The following is a 24,177-nucleotide window of genomic DNA, read 5'->3' on the forward strand; positions in this document are numbered from 1 at the left end:
ATTGTTATTTGATGTAAATCTTATTGTAGTTATCAACTAGCAATGGTACCAAACAAATCATATGGTTATAAAATATACTTAAGAGGCAAAGTGAATTATTAAAAGTTCCCTTTACTAAGAATATAAATTTGGTTTTTAACAAATATCTTCTGTAAAATTAAAATTTATCAAGAAAATGATAGAGTGGAAAATTAGTTATTTTAAGAGTTATTTGGTGTGAGCCATTTAAAAATAATGTAAAATACTGAATTTGACAGAGTAAGTTACTGTAAAATATCTCCTCATATAAAGTTTCAGGTTTTATTTAAATATTTTTATTTTGGATCATTTAAATATAATTAGTTTACTACATCTGACCTCTTTAAATATGAGAAGTTTTACCTTTTTGAATCTCATGTTAATTCAACAATAGTTAGCACTTTCAAAATGTTACATTTTTTAAACACCTTCCTTAGCCACTTCTGAATTTATTGAATTTATTCATGAAGTTGGCATTAACTTGACAAAAACAAGTGTGTGAAAAGTATTTTACCCTCTATGTATTTTGTATTTTACTATGTGATGTTTGATATATCTCACCTAAAGGACTGCGAATTTCAATCATTGGAGAAGGCCCACTCAAAGACACAGTGACCTCTTTCAGGCTGGGATCAAAAGGAATTCTCCAAGTATTTACAGCCTGTTCCAAATGATCTGTGGATAAGAGGTGAACTTTGGAGGCCTGTACTGCTTCTTCTACCCATTTTAATACCTATAAGAGAGAAAGAGAAGTGTAAGTGATATCAGAAAAAATTCACAGTTTATATCATTGCTGTTTCAGGTCCTTTGGGTGATCAAATGACTCCGGCACATCCTGGACTGGTGTGAAATTTATTTCGGTCATTACTGAAGATAGGACTCTTTCTAATTCTGGTTAGTGTACATTCGAAACAAAATGCTGGTTTAACCCATGTTCAAATTTCAAGTTTTCTATCTTGAATAATACATTTAAAATGAGACTATAGTGTACAAAACCAGTGAGGGGGAGACATGCAGAGATATTATTGACAGTTCGCTGTCTCAAGAGATAAGAACTTATTTAAAAACATAATAGTGCTAACATGTGCAATCCCTTCTTCTTCCATTCTTTCTTTCCAGATTTTATTCTTCCAGATGCAATTTGTAAAAGAAACCCACTTAGCAAATTATCAAATCCAATTTCAGTAAATGGGGCATATTAATTATTGTATTATACTATATTATAATTATATATAGTATATTATAATATATTACAGCATACTAATTATAGAAAAATAATTGCAATGTCACTAAAAGAGTCATTTTTGTAATAAAGTGAATAAGTAACAATATAATGGGAAAAGCATTGCATTAAAGAGAATAGAAAAATATTTCAGGTTAGAATTTAATACCAAGTAGTGTATTCTTGAAAAACAGTCTTTAAAAATCATTAAGAAATTGGGTTTTAAAAAGGTGTTAATGCCTCATTGTGAACAAGAAAAACTTTGAATCCATAGAAAGTTTCTGCACTAACAAAGATAATTTCCCTTTAGACAAATGGTGCATGTCTGGGCAGGTACTCCTTGGATGATCTTACAATTTTAGTCATGATAACCTTTGATCACCTCATCTTTCTCTGGTTTACGTATCTTTTAAGACTGCATATCACCATGAAAATTTTCTTTTGTAATGAGGCATAAGACACTGAACAGAGCTGGATATTAAGCTATAGTCAAGCTATTAATGATAAACAAAAACATTTTTTGAAATTTAGGTGTAAGTGGTCACTTTTCAAGTAACCAAGCAATAAATACTGTGCAACATTTTTATTTTCTGTGAAAAGTATCCCCTTTTTTTTTTCTGTTTCTTTCCCCCTAAGGATAAGGGAAGCATCTAAGACTTATTGTCACATAACAATATGAAACAATCACATTTATCATAAAATAAATGTTTTTGTTCAAGATGGTTTTCCAGGTACTAAGTAATGATGACCACACTTTCAGTCATTAGGACTCAGATTTACTGAATGTTTTTGCATTTCTTATATTTTTCATAAAAATTCCTGTCCTTGCTCCAGTATCAAAAACCATATCTCCTATTTCTTTGTGCATCCAAAACAAAGTGTTTTGCTCTACACATAATAAAGGTGGGTATATACTAATGTCAATGAAATTGGTCATAATGGTAATAATACTGATGTTCTTAATAAATAAAAGAAATTCATAATACAAGAAATGCTGTTGAAAAAATGTATGTAAAATGCCTTCACAGTACTTCCACACAGTAATGCCACATCACAGTATTTTCACAGTCCACATACTTACACGATCTTAGTTTTCTCCCTCCCCAGCTAAATTCCCTTCTCTTTCCCTAGTTGTTTCAGCCATTACTGAAGTGTTTCAGCAATGGCTTCACAGGCAAAGTAAAGTAATCTGACTATGAAAGACAGAAATGTTTTCTGTAAATAAAAAAAGAGGCAAATTCAAACCAGACAGAAGAGAGAATCTGAGTAAGAACACTGAGACAGAGACAGAAGTACTCCAAATATGTTGAGAACATGAGTGACTACATCTGGCTGCAGCGAAGTGCTCAGATAAAAAAGAAGAAGATGAGGCTGGAAGCCTGTGTCAGGACCAGACAATGGATGGTCATAAAGTCAGGCTATGACATTTGGATTTCTTCCTAGAGATCCCAATGAAAATGACTAAAGGGCTTCAAGCAGAGGAGTGACACACTGAAATGATGTTTTACAAAGAAAAATTTGTAGTGTCATCACGGATGAATTGAGCAAAAAAACAAAATTTAATACAACTAATTGCCCCATAAATCAAACGATGTATTTCCTCAAAATTTAACCTTACAAAGCACATGGAATTTTACATATGAAATAAAACATATTTGTTTAAAGAAGCAGATGCCATTTTTGAAAAATGGGTTCTTAATGATCTATCATGCTTGAAGAGAAGGATATGGATCACTCGGCTTATCAAATCCATCCATATGACTACAGACCAGACTGACTGTAACTAACATTGACCATATATAGAACACATACTTTAATAATCAGAGTGTTGACATTTTTATGTCAACATAAAACATGGCTGTAAGAGTCTGCCTAACTAAAAAAAAAAAAAAAAAAAAAAAATAGAAAGGATTGTTGTTGGGCCTCAGAAAGCATTTTATAAATTTAACTGATAATAAATAATTTTGAGGATAATGCCTGATATGGAGACTGAAGAGGGCAAAGGAGAGAAAGTAAACAAATGGACAGAATATCTGTTTTAAGGACAACACACATAATCTGGTCATAAATGATTCTCAATAGAAAAGAAGAAAAAAAAACATTAGAAAACAAGTACCAGCAAGAATTGTGAGACGTTTCAAGTTTAATAATGAAATGAAATGGCATTAATAAAGATGGAAGTCATTTTTTACATACATCCTTCATTAAATTTATAGTCTATGTCTGGGTGGCTCTACAAATATATCCTTCCTTCAAAACCAATGCAGAGAGGTTATGATATATTGTTGGAAAGCTATCTTGTTGTCTGTTAGTTACACATGGAAGTCTCCAAGTCTTGAGTATTCATAGGAAAATGGAAGTCTTCCTAATTTGGTTGCATTTTTGTGAAGCAAGTGTGTTCAAATGGTACAGAATATAAGTGGGCTTTGGTTTACTCTTAATACTGCTTCCAATTCATCAACATTTATGAGGCTTTCACAAAGGGATTACCATGTATCATAATATTACTTGTTGGGAAAGACATAGTGCAGACTTCTGTCAAGAGTCTCAAATCACTTTTTTTATCCACTTATAAGAAAAATCAAATTGAAAACAGATGCAACTCGTTGTATTAGAAAATACAGATACTACCAATATGTGAATAAAAGTAGATCACTGCAAGCTACAGAATGTACCATAAGTGCAGTTTCTGGCTTCTCAGGGTTCCAGATACAAGAAAATTAAAAATCTGTAATTGTCTAACTATAAGAAAAGTTCTCATGAGATTAGAAATGATCTTCTATTATAAAGAAAAAAGAATAAAACTAGAATAATGTGAAAGCCTACAAATTATGCATTTTTATCAACACAAAAGCTTTTTAAATCCCTAGATAACTGTTTATATAGTACATTAAATGTTTTAATATAAAAATGGTTCTCTGACAATTTGTAACAGTTTATATCTACAAAGGGCCTCTGAGACCATCTAATCCATCTCCTTAATTTGATAGATGAGGAAACTGATATTTGAGAGTTCTTGTACCTTTAAAACTCTAACAAGTTGGATTCTGGCTCAATAGTTATATTTTTACATAATTCCCTTGTATAGTCTCATAAAGATTTTGCAGCCCATGCTATAACCAATGCTTAAAAATAGTCCATATATCTACTCAACTCTAAAATAAGATACAACTATAGTTTTAAAGCAAAAAACCATCACACATTATTATGAATGATAAGACATTAGGAATAGAAGTGAAGTCAATTTTTACATACATATTCATGAACAGAACTTGAAGAATAGCTTTGTTTGGAAGAGCATTTCTTATGTAATGCATTACATCCAAATGAATTTCCCCAGGACATCCTTTGTCCTCCTGGCAAGAAAGGGGAAGTATGGTGAGGTGTTCAATACAGTTTGCAATTATGCCTTTATTAGTATTTTTGTGGTTGCTGTTGTTATTTTTTATCCGACTTTCCTTCTAAATTGTAAGTTCTATGAGGGCAGACACCATAGCTGATTTGTTCACTACTATCGTCCCTGAACCTAATACAGTATATGAAATATAGAAGATTCCTGATTAAATTTGTGTGGGAGGGAGAGATAAAAGAAGAAAGAAAAGGACAAGAGAGAGAGAAAATGGGAGGGAGGGAAGAATTTTATATCAGGTCTTTCCCTGGAGTTAAATGTGTGCTAAAAGACAGTATTTTGTCCATGTGCAATTGTGACACAATCCTTTCTCAGCACTGAATTTTCTGCATTGAAGCTGAATAGAGTTCAAACTTGTATGCATGGTTTTAAATGTGAGCATCACATTGTATTTAATTTTTATTTTATTTAGTTGGTTAGCTTAGGATTTTCAAATGCAAAGGAAAATTTCACAGAATTAAGCCAGTTTTTAAGAAATGCAAAAATGCATGCATTTTTCTCAGTCACACTGGATAGAGATTTTTCAAGCTCAGTAATGGTAGAAAGTTGATTAGGTGTAAATGCATCCATCTGGTAAGTGAAGCCTGATCTAGAAAAAAAACTGTGTAAAATTGACACTAACACCTGCAAGCACACAGTAGTGCTTATTAGATGATGGATACTTCTTAAAGTCTTATATTGATCTTCACAACTGCCATTTGCATAGGTACATAGCTACAATTATTTCCATTTTACAGATAAATAAAAATGAGTGATACATGCCAAAGTTCATAAGACATACAAATAATAAGAAGGCAGCATTTGCCTGTTGATCCCATAATCTTGTCTTTCACTTTCTATTTTCTGAGTTAGCATTAGGAAAAAAATGACAGTTTTCAAGAGTGAATCTGAAATAATATCTAGTGAAAACCAAAAATTTAATGCAGGTGTTTTTAAAATGAAATGGCATGCCAAACATAATGAATAGATTAGCTGTATATTTTTATCACTATTTTGGCACCAAATTGTTAAGAGTTACACTATATAAAAATATTAAAGCCTTTAAATCTATATGGTATTTGATATGAAAAAGATTTGCCACATTTCCAAGATAATCATTTTGTAGTAAACCCTACGTTATAGCAATGGCAGGCTTTACAAACCTCCAACCTGGCTAAGAGAGATTCCCCTCTGGATAACCAGGAGATCCTATCTCTCTGGGTTCAAATTCATTCCTATCCTGCAGTATAGCATAGAGCCTATGCTTCCAATTTTGCTTAGAAGTCGCTAAGCATTTATTGAGCACCCAGGTGGGAATATGAAGGAGGAACTCAGAGATTTGAATCTGTCGTTCATTTGAAAGATTCAGGTCACTGATCTAATGGAATTTAAAGCCATGAATCCCCTTGCAGGCCCTGTCCACAAGAACTAAGACAAAGGAAGATATACATCATCCCGTGAAAATAAACTTAAACATCAATATATAATGGCTCAGAAAAGAGCCTGGGAGCAAGTCTCCCCTTGTCCTGATGCTGGCAAATTTCAGATGATGATTTGCTCTTTGTACGTGTGCCTATAGAGAGGAAATGTATCATTTGTGCCAACACAAGTGTTCTAGACTTGCAAGCAATTCGATTTCTCATGGTAGATGAATGAGCTGGCATTCAGATTTTATACAGCACTCCTCTAAGTTTGGTTAGTTCAAGTCTATTCCTGAGGATGGATCCACTCAGAGGCTGACAAATCCAGTGTCATGGTTGGCAGATTTAGCAAATCCACCAAGAGATATCACCACTTGAGACTTTTTGAGAGGGTCTTCCCCTGATAATACCCATTTATATTACTCTTTGGGTGTTGTGTGCCTATTTAATTTAGAAAATTCTACAGTGAGTTTTAACAATAGTAAGTGCTCATAAACAAGTGTGGCTGGTGATGTGTTGTATAGCCATAAATGCTCATGCTAAAGGTAGGCAAAATAAGAAATAATTTACAGGATTTAAAAAAAAAAAACAGACTTTCTGCTGGAACTAAAATTTTACTCAGTTTATATAGAGGATAAACTATTCTCTGGAGGAGCTTAGAAATTGGAATGGCTTAGAAAATTTGGGCTCAGTGGGGACTCTAGAGGGGATTAGTGAAAAGAGGAACTCTCAATTTCAACTCAATGGGCACCCAAAACTCGTGTAAAACTTCCACACCTTCTACATGATCAAAGTTTTATAATACACAACAGCCGAAAAAAATAAAAGCACACTTTAGACATTTATGAACAGTGAAATCATTCCTGCTAGTTATTTTAAAGTGTCAAGGTATATTTCATTAATTTATCTTTATAAAATTATTGTGTCACAATTTCAATGTGTTACAAATGAGAGAAGAAATTTAGCTTGCCAGAAAAATATGTTTTATTTAAAATAATACAAATACAGAAAATTAACTTTTATCATTCATGTCTCTCACTGAATCTTTTTTTTGTTTGCTTGGGTTTTTTGCTTGATTGTTTCACATGTTTTTTTTTTTCTTCTACTAAATACCTATTTTAGAATGGCCAAATCTCAGTGAGTTCAGTTCTTCCATTGAAACTTTCTAGTTTTAAAAGGAAAAAGTTATAAAAATACATAGATACATACATTCATATGCATACACACATACATGTAGACATATGTATATAAATACATATATGCCAGTTATGGTCTTATCGCTGGCTACCTGGAAAGCATGAAAAACTTCAAACCACACTTAGGCTACGAGTAACAAAAACAACCCCTAGTTAGGGAGGCACGTAAGCATTATTGATATTACAGGTTACTAGCCCTGACTCTTTCTCCTCATCCATACCCTTTATTTATTTACCTATCCATATATGCATACACACTCACACATTTAATAAGGTATTCAGGTATAGTAGTTACATAAAACACTATTGCACATATATTTGAAATGGTGAATCTGGACTCCATGAATAGCTTCAGGGTCATCTATGAAATCTCTAAAATCATTTGCAAAATTAGATAGATAGATAAACAGATAGATAGATAAACAGATAGATAGATAAACAGATAGATAGATAGATAGATACATAGATAGATAGATAGAGACATAGTACATGGGAGGAAGGGTCATAGTTTGGCCAGATTTTCATAGGGAGATGGGAGGGACAGTTTAGAAAACAACTTTACAGAGGTATCCTCTCTTCCATAAAACAGTCTTTTACATTACTAAACAAAAAAAATTTATATAAAAAAAGTATCTGAATATCTTATTTAAAATAGATAAGTTAGAATGTGAAATAATTCACACTGCAAAGGATTCCTCAATTCATAAATGGATATAGGCTCCTTCCAAGTGTTTTTATAGTTATTAAATAAAAAATTAAGAGAAGAAGAAACTATGAGCTAAGTATTACAGAGTACTAGAATAATTTTTAATTTTTAATGACTAAGAAAAGTAGATGTTTATATGTTCTAATCTGCTCTTCCCACCCCCAACATATACTGGAAGGATGTAAAAATACAAAATTATCTGGTTTATACTTGACATGTAGAAATCCTATTAGTCCCTTTTAGCATATATAAAGGTTAGAAAAATCCTTCCCAAAAGACCTCAAAATATAGACCTCATTTCAAAGAACAATTTAGTACAGTCTAGGATCTGGTTTTTAGGTTTAGGCACTTAATTTCAACTGGGATTAGGTCTATTTTGGGGAGAACTTATTCTTTGGTACAGATACACATGTATTGAACCCAAAAGGCTTTTAATGTCAGTGAGGAAGAATCATTGACTAACCCATTGGCTTCTGGAGGCAAAGTTATGCTGGAAACTAAAGCATAACTGGATCATTGTTTTGATGGCTACCATTTAAACAGCACTTACATGCTAAGCTCCATGCTAAGAATGTTACAAATTTTACCTCATTCTATTTTTTCTATATTTTATAAATATTAATATTTACGTTTTCAGTAACTTACAGATTTCTAGTAAGTATAAAACTCAAAAAAGGCACAGGACTCTAAATCTTATTCCCTTAACCATTGTAACATTATAACATGGGGTGAATTGCTTTGTATGTCCATCACCCCTCATTTCTACCTTTGAAAGAAACTTCAGTTCCAACTGGCCCAGAAAAAGAAAGAAAAAAGAAGGAAATAAGGAAGGGAAGAAGAAAGAGAGAGAGTTGGGGAGAGAAGGAAACAAATACATTTTTAGATTTTGTGCTGTTAAGGGCCTAGGTTGTAATAATTTAAGGGTGATTCAACAGATTTTAAGTATAATTGTGACTATGCAATTAACAAATTATGTCCTGGCTTAAGGTGCAACCCCCATTTAGAATATAAATCCCTTGTCCTGTCATGTGCTTATTGGGTTTAGAAATAATATAGATGAAGTGATTTAGATGCATTAAACATTTAATAGAATTTTCTTTATTAAATTAATTTCCCAATAGAAGTGCTGGTTGAGGCTCCCTCACTTTCAGACAGAAGTTGGATGGGAACTACCAACATTTACCTTCATGACTTAACTGTTCTTATGCTTTCCTGTTGGTTTGCACTCATTTTGATTGACATACTCTTTAGATACTTTAACATATTCAATCAAGTTTTAGGCAAGTTTCATCAATTTCTGGGCCCTTTGGACAATAAAAGGAACCTTTTGTATATCTCTACTCTGATTATGTCTTGATCCTAAAGTGAAGTTCTCAAGATCTCATCATATTCTCTGTATTTCCAAATAGCCTCCTAATATACTAATAATCTCTTCAAAAACAAGGAGCTTTAGGAAGTATACATTCAAATGTCATATAATAGAGCATATAATAGTGCATTGGATGTGCAGATAAATTGGAGGATTCCAAAGGTCCAATCATTTCAGATGTTCCATGAGGCATAAATACTAGTGGCAATATATGTTTTAGGCAGTCTAAAAGATGAGCCATCTATGTGGACTAAAATTATTGGGAAATACTTTATAGAGATGGTAAAAATGCAACATTATATGGCTTTTAAAATCTGGCACCACGCACAAAAATCTCACTAACACTAACTCTTTCCAGATCCCCTCTCATCTTTATAAAGGACATTTCAATTTATATAACAACCTGGATTTTACTGGTAACATTAGCAATAATATAGGTGAATATTCAGCAGTTGCCAGACATCTTTAATAAATTACAGCAAAACTTTATAGCTCTCACAACTAAATCATCACTCCAGAGATGGTAGTTGGAAACAACTGTACAAATCTTAGAAATCCTATGGGAAAAGAAAAAAGTAAAGCAAGAATCCAAATTTTGGAAGTAAATGAAAGCAATGGATTAAATCAGAGAAAGTCAGATTCATCAGCATACCAAAAGGTAATCTAGATGCCTGGAAAAGGGAGAGTTTGAAAAGTAAAGAAGAAACAGAGGCAGGAGGACATTTTCAACATGTTGAGGAAGAGAGGAGAAAAAAAGGAAAAGAAAAAAGCATCCAACCCATAGGCTTGTTAGGGTCTTTGAAAAAAATATTGTTTCTATTTATTTTAAATCTAATTATCACAATACATTAACAACTCAAGAATGAGATAGATGTATGGCCTGTAAAGGGGTTTCATATTAAGTCAATGAACATTTAAGTATGGTCTCACCAAATAGTGGGTTCTGTGCTAGATACACAAAGGTGACAAAGTATGTTGCCTGCCTATAGTAACTTACAGTGCCAAATTAGAACACACATTCATTTGGGATTTGCCATTAGAAACTAGGATAACATCTCCTCTCTGTTTTACCAATGCTAAACAGTGTTTGTGAACAGGAGAACTGTTCTGTATCTCCAACTGGAGGGCAACAGAGAGAAGTCTCAGCAAAAGATAACAGAACATAAATGTTCTCCAAAATACCTTCTATTCAGTGACAGATCTGGGTTGTGAGAGCCTCAAGGTTACATAATTGGGAAGTCCTTAAGAAATACGAAATTATAAAGAGTTACCTCAAGTGAGAAAATAGTTTACATAAATTTCAAATTGTTAAAAGTCGACAAATACTGCAAATTTCACAAAATCTAGAAATTAAGAACAATTTTGTTAACATCTGACAAGAGTCTATGGCATTTTTTTCGCTGCATTTTTGGTTATATAATCTTTGAATGTCTATTACTATGACAAAAAAATTGTAATATTCTCTACAGAAATAACAGAAAGATAATTTTTATTCTTTTCCAGGAAGCTTCAAAACTTTCAACTTCACCCATAGCTATGCTTGTGTTTATAGTACTGATAGAAATTTGGTTCCAAAAAAATAGCGAAGATCGCCCCAGTGTCACTGGACACTAAGGAACACGTACTAGAGGAGAAGTTGAAGTTGAAGGAGATAATGGTCTATCATAGCTTAAATATCTTACTTCTGCAAAATTCCCCCTCAATTTGTAACTCTGTAAACACATTTTATTACCCTTTTTAGAGACTTGGAAGGGGTCCACACAAAAGAAGGGCCCTGAAGCTTAAGTTTTGTTGCCTTCACTCAATCTCCATTCACCTCCATTCTTGGATCACACATTGATTGCAACCCATTTACCACACCAATCAAATGGCAATCATCAATGTCTGATTTTTTTTTTTTTTAGCTGTCTGAAGACCAGTCAATAGTGAGTTTCAGTATCTTCTTCACTTTTCAGTAGCTGTAGACACAATCACATTTTTAGACTTAACTGTTGAGTAAATGAACAAGGGCCATTTAAAGTAACTGGCATTAGGTTCTACAAAATCTCTAAAATGAACTAAACTAGATATGTATACCTCTCCAGAGCAGGCTCCGTGGACCTTCTTGTCATCAGAATACTTGCTTCTGAGTTCCTTCCTGAGCTGAAATCTAGGATTTGTTGCTTGGATGCAGGATCTACAAAAGCATTCTGTGCTATTAGGACCAGGGTTCATTGAGACCCTGACCATCTACCAATACACCTACGAGCTAGGACCCATCTCCCTTGATGTAGGTGGTACTTCTATTAAAATCGCTATCTTTCTAGTTAAAAAAAAAAGTCTGCTTACAGTTTAATTGGCATTGTTACTTTTGCTGTTAGCAAATTTCCAAGACTTCATTCTTTTTCAGACAATAGACAGGGTTCTGATCTCCTGACTCTGGAAGTAATGGAGTGAACAGTTCAGGACTCTCTCTCAACTTCCTGACTTGCTCCTTCCTGTGGGTAGTGAAGTGACTAACCTTAGTGAATCTATTGCCCCCGATTAACCAGGAGAAGAGTCACTCCCCACAGTGATTTTGTCTCTGTCTCTCATTAGGACCTAATTAACTTTTAGCATCCCAGCCCCATCCAAGTCCTGTTCTCTGTATTACGCCCATAGGTGAAAGCTCCCTCCACAGTGGGAGGTCCACCACTTTCCAGCTTCAGTGCCAATGTCTGAGTGTTGTTGGGTAAATATGAAATAAGGCGTGAAACAGAAGATCCTTTCAAAACTGAAAAAATTCAGTTTTGCCATTAATACTATTATAATCCTTATTGAAAATATTCTGCTTATTTCCTCCATTTTATAGGATCAACTGGAAAAGTGGGTGGGGTGGATAGGTAATTAGTTTCCTGCAATCTTTAACATGCATAACAAGGAACAGTAAATGCAAACATTCAGTCTAGAGGGGAGCAGATGAGTTAAATATCACGAGAGGGGACCTTATCTCTTAAAAGCTAGCTAACAATAGGAGAGAGAACATCCTTCGGGATCAAGAGTGGCTAAACTATTTTAGGGGTTTATGGTCTAGTGGGGAAGACATATAAATACATAATAGAAAATGTATGTCAGGTGTAAAGGCAAAGAAGATGGTCAAATCTGGTTTATCTGGAAAGGTGACCAGGCATACTTGAGATTGAAAATTGAAGGATGAGCAGGATGCAAACGGATGAGCAGAGGGAGAACATCTGGGACAGAAGAAATAACATGTTCGAAGGCAATATAATAAGCCATATCAGAAAAGATACTAAAGTGTGTCATAGCTGGTGTGTGTGTACAGTTGTAAGTGATGAGGGTAGGGAGAACTTGCAAGTATGTGGCAGTCCTCACATGCTGTGCTGGATGGCAGATCTTACCCTGAAGATCTATGGAAGTCACTGAAGGAGTTCAGAGACAGGATGTTACATCAAGTTTGTATTTAAGAAGGATTCTACTGGAAGAATGTGGTGGAGGGATTGGGAGGGAAAGGCTGGAAGCAGAATGATCAGTAATGTGGCAGCTAGAACAGGCAAAAAATAAATAAATGATCAATAATGTGGCACTTAGAATAGGTGTAAAATAAAGAAAAGTAGTAAAGAAACAATGACAGTGGAAATGAAGAAGAGAAAATAGATTCCAATGATAGCTTAGATTCAGTGTTCCCTAGGTAGCAATTTAAACCGAGACAGAAAAAGAAGAAAAAGTCTAGAATGACTCAGCTTCCTAGCTTGAGAAGCAAAAGGAATGATGATGCCATTTAACTATGACCAGAATTACAAAAGGAAAGTTGGTTCAAGAGGCATCACCTTAAAAAATCAATACTTTGCCAATTAAAGGAAAAGAGAAAATTAAAACACCATCAAGGTATATTTGAAATTTACTTCAGCCAAAATGTTATAACTGATTATGGATGATCATATTTTTTAAAAACTATTGAGAAGAAAACTCTTAAGTTATAGTATACCTACAAATCAAATAGCAGGTACACTCGTTCATTTTGTATTCCTTCACAACAGAGGTTTGCAAAACTATTCTATTCATGACTATTAGACCCATGTATATATTAGAACAATTAGGAGAATGCCAGTTCCTCTATGATTATCTAACACTGAGATTCAGCTTGACCAAAGTTTTGAGGCATCCGTTCCAAGGATCTTTCTGTTTCTCTGCTTAGCACAAATGAAATACATTATTTTATATTACCTTTTCATTTTCAAATTTTGTATTAAAATGTTTTATCATAACAGTAATAAATTCTATGTAAACATGTAAAATAAAGAATCATAGAAAAATAACACATTATTGTACTACCTGCAAATAATTATCTTCAATATTTTGGTCTTTCTTTCCATATGTATATGGGTGTACACGTGTGAGTTTTTGTGTGTTCTTACACACAGGTTTATTATACTATACATATAATGTTTACCCTTCTTATTTCAATACATACTTATTAATACTATGTATTCACCCATCTAGTAGACATTTGGGAATGCAAAAGACATTAAAAAGAGTTCATGTCCTAAAACATATTTTGGAATTATTAAATGAGACTGGCCGGGCGCGGTGGCTCATGCCTATAATCCCAGCACTTTGGGAGGCCGAGGGAGGCAGATCAAAAGGTCAGGAGATTGAGACCATCCTGGCTAACACCGTGAAACCCTGTCTCTACTAAAAATATAAAAAAGTTAGCCGGGCATGGTGGCGGGCGCCTGTAGTCCCAGCTACTCAAGAGGCTGAAGCAGGAGAATGGTGTGAACCCGGGAGGCAGAGCTTGCAGTGAGCCGAGATTGCGCCACTGCACTCCAGCCTGCGCGACAGAGAGACTCCATCTCAAAAAAAAAAAAAAAATTAAATGAGACTATAACAACATATTTAAGGTTGGAGTTAGGGAACAAACCAAATGTAGCAATTTATAAGTTATGAATTAATCAGTGTCTTGCTTACCAAGCAAAAAGGGAAATCCTAACACTATGTATTCTTTACCCAATGACAATGTAAGAAAGGTCTTACACATGCTCATTCAGTATGAGGCTCTTAACATGCACTCCATCACTGCCTGGTTGTACTCAGCACTTTGAGTTTCCACATCACAAAAGAAATATTTGGAAATTCATCATGGTTACATAAACCTGCACTGATCCCTTGGTGATTTTCTAAGGCCTTGCTTGTTTTGTAAATGAAACATTGTGACAGACAGAAGGGAATAGTCCTTTCTCATTTCTGAGTCATAATAAATTATTATTGTAATTAGCCACACACTCTGTACAAACTTCTGGAATTAAATATACTGAAGTCAGCACCTTTAATTTTAGAACAATTAAGAAATACAGCTTTATGATTCAGTAAGAGACCAAATGTCTTGGCCTGAACATTCCTGAGTAGGAAAGAATATCGCCAAGAAAAATGACCACAGTATTGCTCTCAGCAATCACAGGATAAAGAAATGGAAGTATAGGATAATTATCTAATACTCAAAACCCACAAAATATCTTGGAACATACAAAAAATCACTAAGAACTATTAATTCATTAGGGATTTAATGCAAAGATTTTAAACCATGGCTTTTACTTGCAACATATATTTACAAATAGATAGTTGCAGCATCGGTGAGGCTCAAATGTTTTATTTCTAACTTTATTTTCCAGTAAACAATGCTAGTATTAACTGTAAATATGTGTAAACAAAAAATAACAAATAATATTAATCTAAGGAAGTAATCAACAAAATGTTAAGTCACCCCCAACTCCCAGGAATTCACATAACTAATTCTGTGACTCAGAAGTTAGGAAAGCCAAATCGATAACTCTGGAGACTAAATAAAATGGTCAGTAGATTTCCACAAAGCTAAAAGTAATTGTAGTTAAATATCAACAGAAAGATATTGCCAGAAACTACCCAAACTACCGTGTCAGGAAAAAAAACAAAAATGAGTAATGGTAACAGCTTCAGTAATTATTTTCATGTGAATCCTATAGCTCAATCTAAAGTACTTGTCTTCTATAATTGTCACCATATTTCTCAAAGAAAATCCAAAATCTTTGTTGGAAGCTTTTCTAAACCTATACAAAATAAATAAATAAAATAATCATACGATACACATCTACTAGAATGGCTAAAATGAAAAAGACAGAAAACACCAAATGTTGGTGCAGAGGTAGAACAGACAGGATTCTTATGCATTGGTGAGGGGAATATAAATGGAAACAACTTTGGAAAAAGGTTACATGGCATCTGCTAAGGATGAACAATCATGCCCAGTGATCCATCTTTCCCACTTCTAGATACAGATCCAAGAAAAATTAGTACATTTGTATAACAAATGAAATGTCCTAGAATGTTCTGAACAATGCTATTTGCATTAGACCAAAACTGGAAATTACCCATGTATATATCAACAGTGGAATGGAGAAATAGACTGTGGTATATTCATAAAATAGAATACTATACATCAATGAGAATGAACCATCTACAACTATAAGCAATGATGTGGCTGAATCTCACAAACTTAATGTTGAACAAAAGAAGCCAGCAACTGAAGTGTACTGTATGATTTCATTTATACGAAGGACACAACTTGCCAAATTAATCTATGTTATTTTTGTTGTTTTTTTCTGGGTTGTTTTGTTTTGTTTTGTTTTGTTTTTTGTTTTTGTTTTTGTTTTTTTTGACACGGAGTCTCGCTCTGTAGCCCAGGCTGGAGTGCAGTGTCACGATCTCGGCTCACTGCAAGCTCCGCCTCCCGGGTTCACGCCATTCTCCTGCCTCAGCCTCCAGAGTAGCTGGGACTACAGGCGCCCGCCACTACGCCTGGCTAACTTTTTGTAATCTATGTTTTTTGATGCCAGTATAATGATAAACCATGTGACCAGAAGACAGTATGAAGGACGGTTTTATGGAGTCCTGGTAATGTACTGTTTCTCAGTCTGAGTGCTAGCTATCCAGGATATGTTGAGTTTGTGAAAATGTATTAAGCTGTATGCTTATGTGCACTTTTCTGTATGTATATAATTCTTCAATGAAAAGTTTAAAATAAAAGAAAAATAACAATAATTCATAAAAGCACTTTTCTAACCAAGCATGTTTTTTATATTTGTCAAGTTTAATTTAATTAAAATAGTTTCACTAATTGAATCAAAGAAGCTCAAGTACATATCTGATGCTGTAGTGTATTCTAAGGGAGTAAGATGGAAAAAAAACGTTTCCGTGGTAGCAAAATTTACAATGATGCTGGGCAATATACCACACGCTCGGGAAACGATTAGGAAACAATAAATAATTGTAATATTAATTGTTAATATAAATATGTTAATACAGTACACACTGATTTTCCAACTCTTAAAACACCATAAATTTTAAAATGCACAATTATTTTCTCTGCCAGTTAGAAAGGAAAAACACTTCCAATCAACCTATATAATACGCCACTGATTGTAAAATAAATTTCAGGCTTTTAAGTCTCCCCAAGTGGAGGAGCCAAGATGGCCGAATAGGAATAGCTCCAGTCTACAGCTCCCAGCCTGAGCAACGCAGAAGACGGATGATTTCTGCATTTCCATCTGATGTACTGGGTTCATCTCACTAGGGAGTGCCAGACAGTGGGCGCAGGTCACTGGGTGCAGGCACCGTGCGCGAGCTGAAGCAGGGCGAGGCATTGCCTCACTCGGGAAGTGCAAGGGGTCAGGGAGTTCCCTTTCCTAATCAAAGAAAGGGGTGACGGACGGCACCTGGAAAATCGGGTCACTCCCACCCGAATACTGCGCTTTTCCGATGGGCTTAAAAAACGGCGCACCACGAGATTATATCCCGCACCTGGCTCCAAGGGTCCTACCCCACGGAGTCTCGCTGATTGCTAGCACAGCAGTCTGAGATCAAACTGCAAGGCGGCAGCGAGGCTGGGGGAGGGGCGCCTGCCATTGACCAGGCTTGCTTAGGTAAACAAAGCAGCCTGGAAGCTCGAACTGGGTGGAGCCCACCACAGCTCAAGGAGGCCTTCATGCCTCTGTAGGCTCCACCTCTGGGGGCAGGGCACAGACAAACAAAAAGACAGCAGTAACCTCTGCAGACTTAAATGTCCCTGTCTGACAGCTTTGAAGAGAGCAGTGGTTCTCCCAGTAGGCAGCTGGAGATCTGAGAATGGGCAGACTGCCTCCTCAAGTGGGTCCCTGACCCCCGACCCCCAAGCAGCCTAACTGGGAGGCACCCTCCAGCAGGGGCACACTGACACCTCACACTGCTGGGTACTCCAACAGACCTGCAGCTGAGGGTCCTGTCTGTTAGAAGGAAAACTAACAGACAGAAAGGACATCCACACCAAAAACCCATCTGTACATCACCATCATCAAAGACCAAAAGTAGATAAAACCACAAAGATGGGGAAAAAACAGAACAGAAAAACTGGAAACTCTAAAAAGCAGAGCGCCTCTCCTCCTCCAAAGGAAGGCAGCTCCTCACCAGCAACGGAACAAAGCTGGATGGAGAATGACTTTGACGAGCTGAGAGAAGAAGGCTTCAGACGATCAAATTACTCTGAGCTACAGGAGGACATTCAAACCGAAGGCAAAGAAGTTGAAAACTTTAAAAAAAATTTAGAAGAATGTATAACTAGAATAACCAATACAGAGAAGTGCTTAAAGGAGCTGATGGAGCTGAAAACCAAGGCTCGAGAACTACGTGAAGAATGCAGAAGCCTCAGGAGCTGATGCGATCAACTGGAAGAAAGGGTATCAGCAATGGAAGATGAAATGAATGAAATGAAGCGAGAAGGAAAGTTTAGAGAAAAAAGAATAAAAAGAAACGAGCAAAGCCTCCAAGAAATATGGGACTATGTGAAAAGACCAAATCTACATCTGATTGGTGTACCTAAAAGTGACGGGGAGAATGGAACCAAGTTGGAAAACACTCTGCAGGATATTATCCAGGAGAATTTCCCCAATCTAGCAAGGCAGGCCAACGTTCAGATTCAGGAAATACAGAGAACGCCACAAAGATACTCCTCGAGAAGAGCAACTCCAAGACACATAATTGTCAGATTCACCAAAGTTGAAATGAAGGAAAAAATGTTAAGGGCAGCCAGAGAGAAAGGTCGGGTTACCCTCAAAGGGAAGCCCATCAGACTAACAGCGGATCTCTCGGGCAGAAACCCTACAAGCCAGAAGACAGTGGGGGCCAATATTCAACATTCTTAAAGAAAAGAATTTTCAACCCAGAATTTCATATCCAGCCAAACTAAGCTTCATAAGTGAAGGAGAAATAAAATACTTTACAGACAAGCAAATGCTGAGAGATTTTGTCACCACCAGGCCTGCCCTAAAAGAGCTCCTGAAGGAAGCGCTAAACATGGAAAGGAACAACCGGTACCAGCCGCTGCAAAATCATGCCAAAATGTAAAGACCATCGAGACTACGAAGAAACTGCATCAACTAACGAGCAAAATAACCAGCTAACATCATAATGACAGGATCAAATTCACACATAACACTATTAACTTTAAATGTAAATGGACTAAATGCTCCAATTAAAAGACACAGACTGGCAAATTGGATAAAGAGTCAAGACCCATCAGTGTGCTGTATTCAGGAAACCCATCTCACGTGCAGAGAAACACATAGGCTCAAAATAAAGGGATGGAGGAAGATCTACCAAGCAAATGGAAAACAAAAAAAGGCAGGGCTTGCAATCCTAGTCTCTGATAAAAGACTTTAAAACAACAAAGATCAAAAGAGACAAAGAAGGCCATTACATAATGGTAAAGGGATCAATTCAACAAGAAGAGCTAACTATCCTAAATATATATGCACCCAATACAGGAGCACCCAGATTCATAAAGCAAGTCCTGAGTGACCTACAAAGAGACTTAGACTCCCACAAATTAATAATGGGAGACTTTAACACCCCACTGTCAACATTAGACAGATCAACAAGACAGAAAGTCAGCAAGGATACCCAGGAATTGAACTCAGCTCTGCACCAAGTGGACCTAATAGACATCTACAGAACTCTCCACCCCAAATCAACAGAATATACATTTTTTTCAGCACCACACCACACCTATTCCAAAATTGACCACATAGTTGGAAGTAAAGCTCTCCTCAGCAAATGTAAAAGAACAGAAATTATAACAAACTATCTCTCAGAACACAGGCAATCAAACTAGAACTCAGGATTAAGAATCTCACTCAAAACCCCTCAACTACATGGAAACTGAACAACCTGCTCCTGAATGACTACTGGGTACATAACGAAATCAAGGCAGAAATAAAGATGTTCTTTGAAACCAATGAGAACAAAGACACAACATACCAGAATCTCTGGGACGCATTCAAAGCAGTGTGTAGAGGGAAATTTATAGCACTAAATGCCCACAAGAGAAAGCAGGAAAGATCCAAAATGGACACCCTAACATCACAATTAAAAGAACCAGAAAAGCAAGAGCAAACCCATTCAAAAGCTAGCAGAAGGCAAGAAATAACTAAAATCAGAGCAGAACTGAAGGAAATAGAGACACAAAAAACCTTTCAAAAAATTAATGAATCCAGGAGCTGGTTTTTTGAAAGGATCAACAAAATTGATAGACCGCTAGCAAGACTAATAAAGAAAAAAAGAGAGAAGAATCAAATAGATGCAATAAAAAATGATAAAGGGGATGTCACCACCGATCCCACAGAAATACAAACTACCATCAGAGAATACTACAAACACCTCTAAGCTAATAAACTAGAAAATCTAGAAGAAATGGATAAATTCCTTGACACATACACTCTCCCAAGACTAAACCAGGAAGAAGTTGAATCTCTGAATAGACCAATAACAGGATCTGAAATTGTGGCAATAATCAATAGCTTACCAACCAAAAAAAGTCCAGGACCAGATGGATTCACAGCCGAATTCTACCAGAGGTACAAGGAGGAACTGGTACCATTCCTTCTGAAACTATTCCAATCAATAGAAAAAGAGGGAATCCTCCCTAACTCATTTTATGAGACCAGCATCATTCTGATACCAAAGCCGGGCAGAGACACAACCAAAAAAGAGAATTTTAGACCAATATCCTTGATGAACATTGATGCAAAAATCCTCAATAAAATACTGGCAAACCGAATCCAGCAGCACATCAAAAAGCTTATCCACCATGATCAAGTGGGCTTCATCCCTGGGATGCAAGGCTGGTTCAATATACGCAAATCAATAAATGTAATCCAGCATATAAACAGAGCCAAAACCAAAAACCACATGATTATCTCAATAGATGCAGAAAAGGCCTTTGACAAAATTCAACAATGCTTCATGCTAAAAACTCTCAATAAATTAGGTATTGATGGGACATATTTCAAAATAATAGGAGCTATCTATGACAAACCCACAGCCAATATCATACTGAATGGGCAAAAACTGGAAGTATTCCCTTTGAATACTGGCACAAGACAGGGATGCCCTCTCTCACCACTCCTATTCAACATAGTGTTGGAAGTTCAGGCAGGAGAAGGAAATAAAGGGTATTCAATTAGGAAAAGAGGAAGTCAAATTGTCCCTGTTTGCAGATGATATGATTGTATATCTAGAAAACCCCATCGTCTCAGCCCAAAATCTCCTTAAGCTGATAAGCAACTTCAGCAAAGTCTCAGGATACAAAATCAATGTGCAAAAATCACAAGCACTCCTATACACCAACAACAGACAAACAGAGAGCCAAATCATGAGTGAAGTCCCATTCACAATTGCTTCAAACAGAATAAAATACCTAGGAATGCAACTTACAAGGGATGTGAAGGACCTCTTCAAGGAAAACTACAAACCGCTGCTCAAGGAAATAAAAGCGGATACAAACAAATGAAAGAACATTCCATGCTCATGGGTAGGAAGAATCAATATCGTGAAAATGGCCATACTGCCCAAGGTAACAGATTCAATGCCATCCCCATCAAGCTACCAATGCCTTTCTTCACAGAATTGGAAAAAACTACTTTAAAGTTCATATGGAACCAAAAAAGAGCCTGCATCGCCAAGTCAATCCTAAGCCAAAAGAACAAAGCTGGAGGCATCATGCTACCTGACTTCAAACTATACTACAAGGCTACAGTAACCAAAACAGCATGGTACTGGTACCAAAACAGAGATATAGATCAATGGAACAGAACAGAGCCCTCAGAAATAATGCCGCATATCTACAACTATCTGATCTTTGACAAACCTGAGAAAAGCAAGCAATGGGGAAAGGATTCCCTCTTTCATAAATGGTGCTGGGAAAACTGGCTAGCCATATGTAGAAAGCTGAAACTGGATCCCTTCCTTACACCTTATACAAAAATCAATTCAAGATGGATTAAAGACTTAAACGTTAGACCTAAAACCATAAAAACCCTAGAAGAAAACCTAGGCATTACCATTCAGGACATACGCATGGGCAAGGACTTCATGTCTAAAACACCAAAAGCAATGGCAACAAAAGACAAAATTGACAAATGGGATCTAATTAAACTAAAGAGCTTCTGCACAGCAAAAGAAACTACCATCAGAGTGAACAGGCAACCTACAAAATGGGAGAAAATTTTCGCAACCTACTCATCTGACAAAGGGCTAATATCCAGAATCTACAATGAACTCTAACAAATTTACAAGAAAATAACAAACAACCCCATCAAAAAGTGGGCGAAGAACATGAACAGACACTTCTCAAAAGAAGACATTTATGCAGCCAAAAAACACATGAAAAAATGCTCACCATCACTGGCCATCAGTGAAATGCAAATCAAAACCACAATGAGATACCATCTCACACCAGTTAGAATGGCGATCATTAAAAAGTCAGGAAACAACAGGTGCTGGAGAGGATGTGGAGAAATAGGAACACTTTTACACTGTTGGTGGGACTGTAAACTAGTTTAACCATTGTGGAAGTCAGTGTGGCGATTCCTCAGGGATCTAGAACTGGAAATACCATTTGACCCAGCCATCCCATTACTGGGTATATACCCAAAGGACTATAAATCATGCTGCTATAAAGACACATGCACACGTATGTTTATTGCAGCATTATTCACAATAGCAAAGACTTGGAACCAACCCAAATGTCCAACAATGATAGACTGGATTAAGAAAATGTGGCACATATACACCATGGAATACTATGCAGCCATAAAAAATGATGAGTTCATGTCCTTTGTAGGGACATGGATGAAATTGGAAATCATCATTCTCAGTAAACTATCGCAAGAACAAAAAACCAAACACCTCATGTTCTCACTCATAGGTGGGAATTGAACAATGAGATCACATGGACACAGGAAGGGGAACATGACACTCTGGGGACTGTGGTGGGGTGGGGGGAGGGGGGAGGGATAGCATTGGGAGATATACCTAATGCTAGATGAGGAGTTATTGGGTGCAGCACACCAGCATGGCACATGTATACGTATGTAACTAACCTGCACAATGTGCACATGTACCCTAAAACTTAAAGTATAATAATAAAAATAAATAAATAAATAAATAAATAAATAAATAAATTTCATTTAAGAGCTATTGAATTATTTCACTGTTTAAAAAATGCTGCTTAGTATGGATGAGAAAATGTGTCATAACATATTTTCTGAAGAAATAGTAAGTACTGCAGACTTACTTACTAGGAAGTCAGACTAGGAAAGTGTACACATGGCAGGTGGACACTTGCAGGATTTATATATTAAGAGGGACAAAAGATGGCCCTTGAAAGACGGAAAGGAAAGAAGTTAAAAGCTAAAAAGTGAGGTTATTTCAGGTTAAGGAAGCAGAAGTGCCGAGGCAGCAAAGTACCCAACATGTGTGTGGGCAGAAAAAAAAGCTAGCCTAATTAGAGTGGGGAATGGAGTATTAGGAAATACCTGGAGATACATTTGGATGGCAAGGTGAGGCCAGATTTTAGAAGGGCTGCAATTCCAACAAAAACTATTTGGACACCATTCAACTGGCAGTAGAATCGGTTTTTAGAACAGGGGCAAGGCGTGATGAAAGTGATATTTGAGGAAGCTTATCTTACTGGATTGGGTAGGGAAAAGTAGAAGTCAAGAAAGAATAAATTATTGCAGTAATCCAGGTGTGAAGTGATGAAGACTTGGGCAAGAGAGCTGACATTGGAGTGCATTAAATAAAATTTTCCATAATATATCTTTATGATACATTCCATATGTAAAACTAAATTTGATGTGGTAAACACAATTTTCTAAGAAAAAAAAACTACATGCTTTTTCTTTTGCATTAAACATTTGATTTAAGATGAGAAAATTTGAATATATATTTTTATCTATAAATACAGTTTGTGCAAGTAAGAGATGAATTAAAAAGACTTATAATGAGAAACAAGTATCCTCAACCTTTTCAAAGGAGATGCATTCTAGCTTTATTTTCAAGTTTCATAGGACCTAAAAGTTTCTTAAACACCTAACCAAAGAATCTCTTAGGTATTTATCTACTTAACTATGTATGTTGGATGTTTACTTCATTTAAATTATACATGACTATTAGTCATTCAGCATGTACACAATTGGGCTTTTCTTTCTGCTGTCTCTCTGTTTCTCTGTTTCCACCCACTCCCCTCATCTCTTTTTTTTTTCTTCCAATAGAACACGCAGTAAAAAGGCTATAAGTATTTGAAGCTCTGAGCCCTGCATGTTCTATTGGAAGAACACTGTAACCACAGCAGAAAAAAGAGAGAGAGATGGTACAAAATCTGTAGTCTTCATCACTGAGTTATGTAAATGATGCTTATCTGTCTTTAGACAGAATCTCAGGGACACAATAAGCATTTAGACACTTTTTTTAATTTAAAAAGGTAGATTTCCAATTGGTGAATCCTTATAGAATGACTACAAAATTGTAAAGA

The 24,177-nt window shown here is 35.9% G+C and overlaps 1 protein-coding gene across 5 annotated transcripts in view; it reads right to left on the reverse strand.

Moving 5' to 3' along the window:
• Positions 1–24,177, reverse strand: part of HMCN1 (hemicentin 1) — a 514,108-nt gene that overhangs the window by 282,758 nt on the left and 207,173 nt on the right. For all 5 annotated transcript variants that reach the window (XM_063794515.1, XM_054673722.2, XM_514061.8 and 2 more), the window contains one exon: positions 580–751. In XM_063794515.1, coding sequence (XP_063650585.1) covers positions 580–751 — 172 coding nt within the window. The remainder of the gene's footprint in view (positions 1–579; positions 752–24,177) is intronic.

The sequence above is a fragment of the Pan troglodytes genome, chromosome 1 (genome assembly GCF_028858775.2).
Source record: "Pan troglodytes isolate AG18354 chromosome 1, NHGRI_mPanTro3-v2.0_pri, whole genome shotgun sequence".
Classification (NCBI taxonomy): domain Eukaryota; kingdom Metazoa; phylum Chordata; class Mammalia; order Primates; family Hominidae; genus Pan; species Pan troglodytes.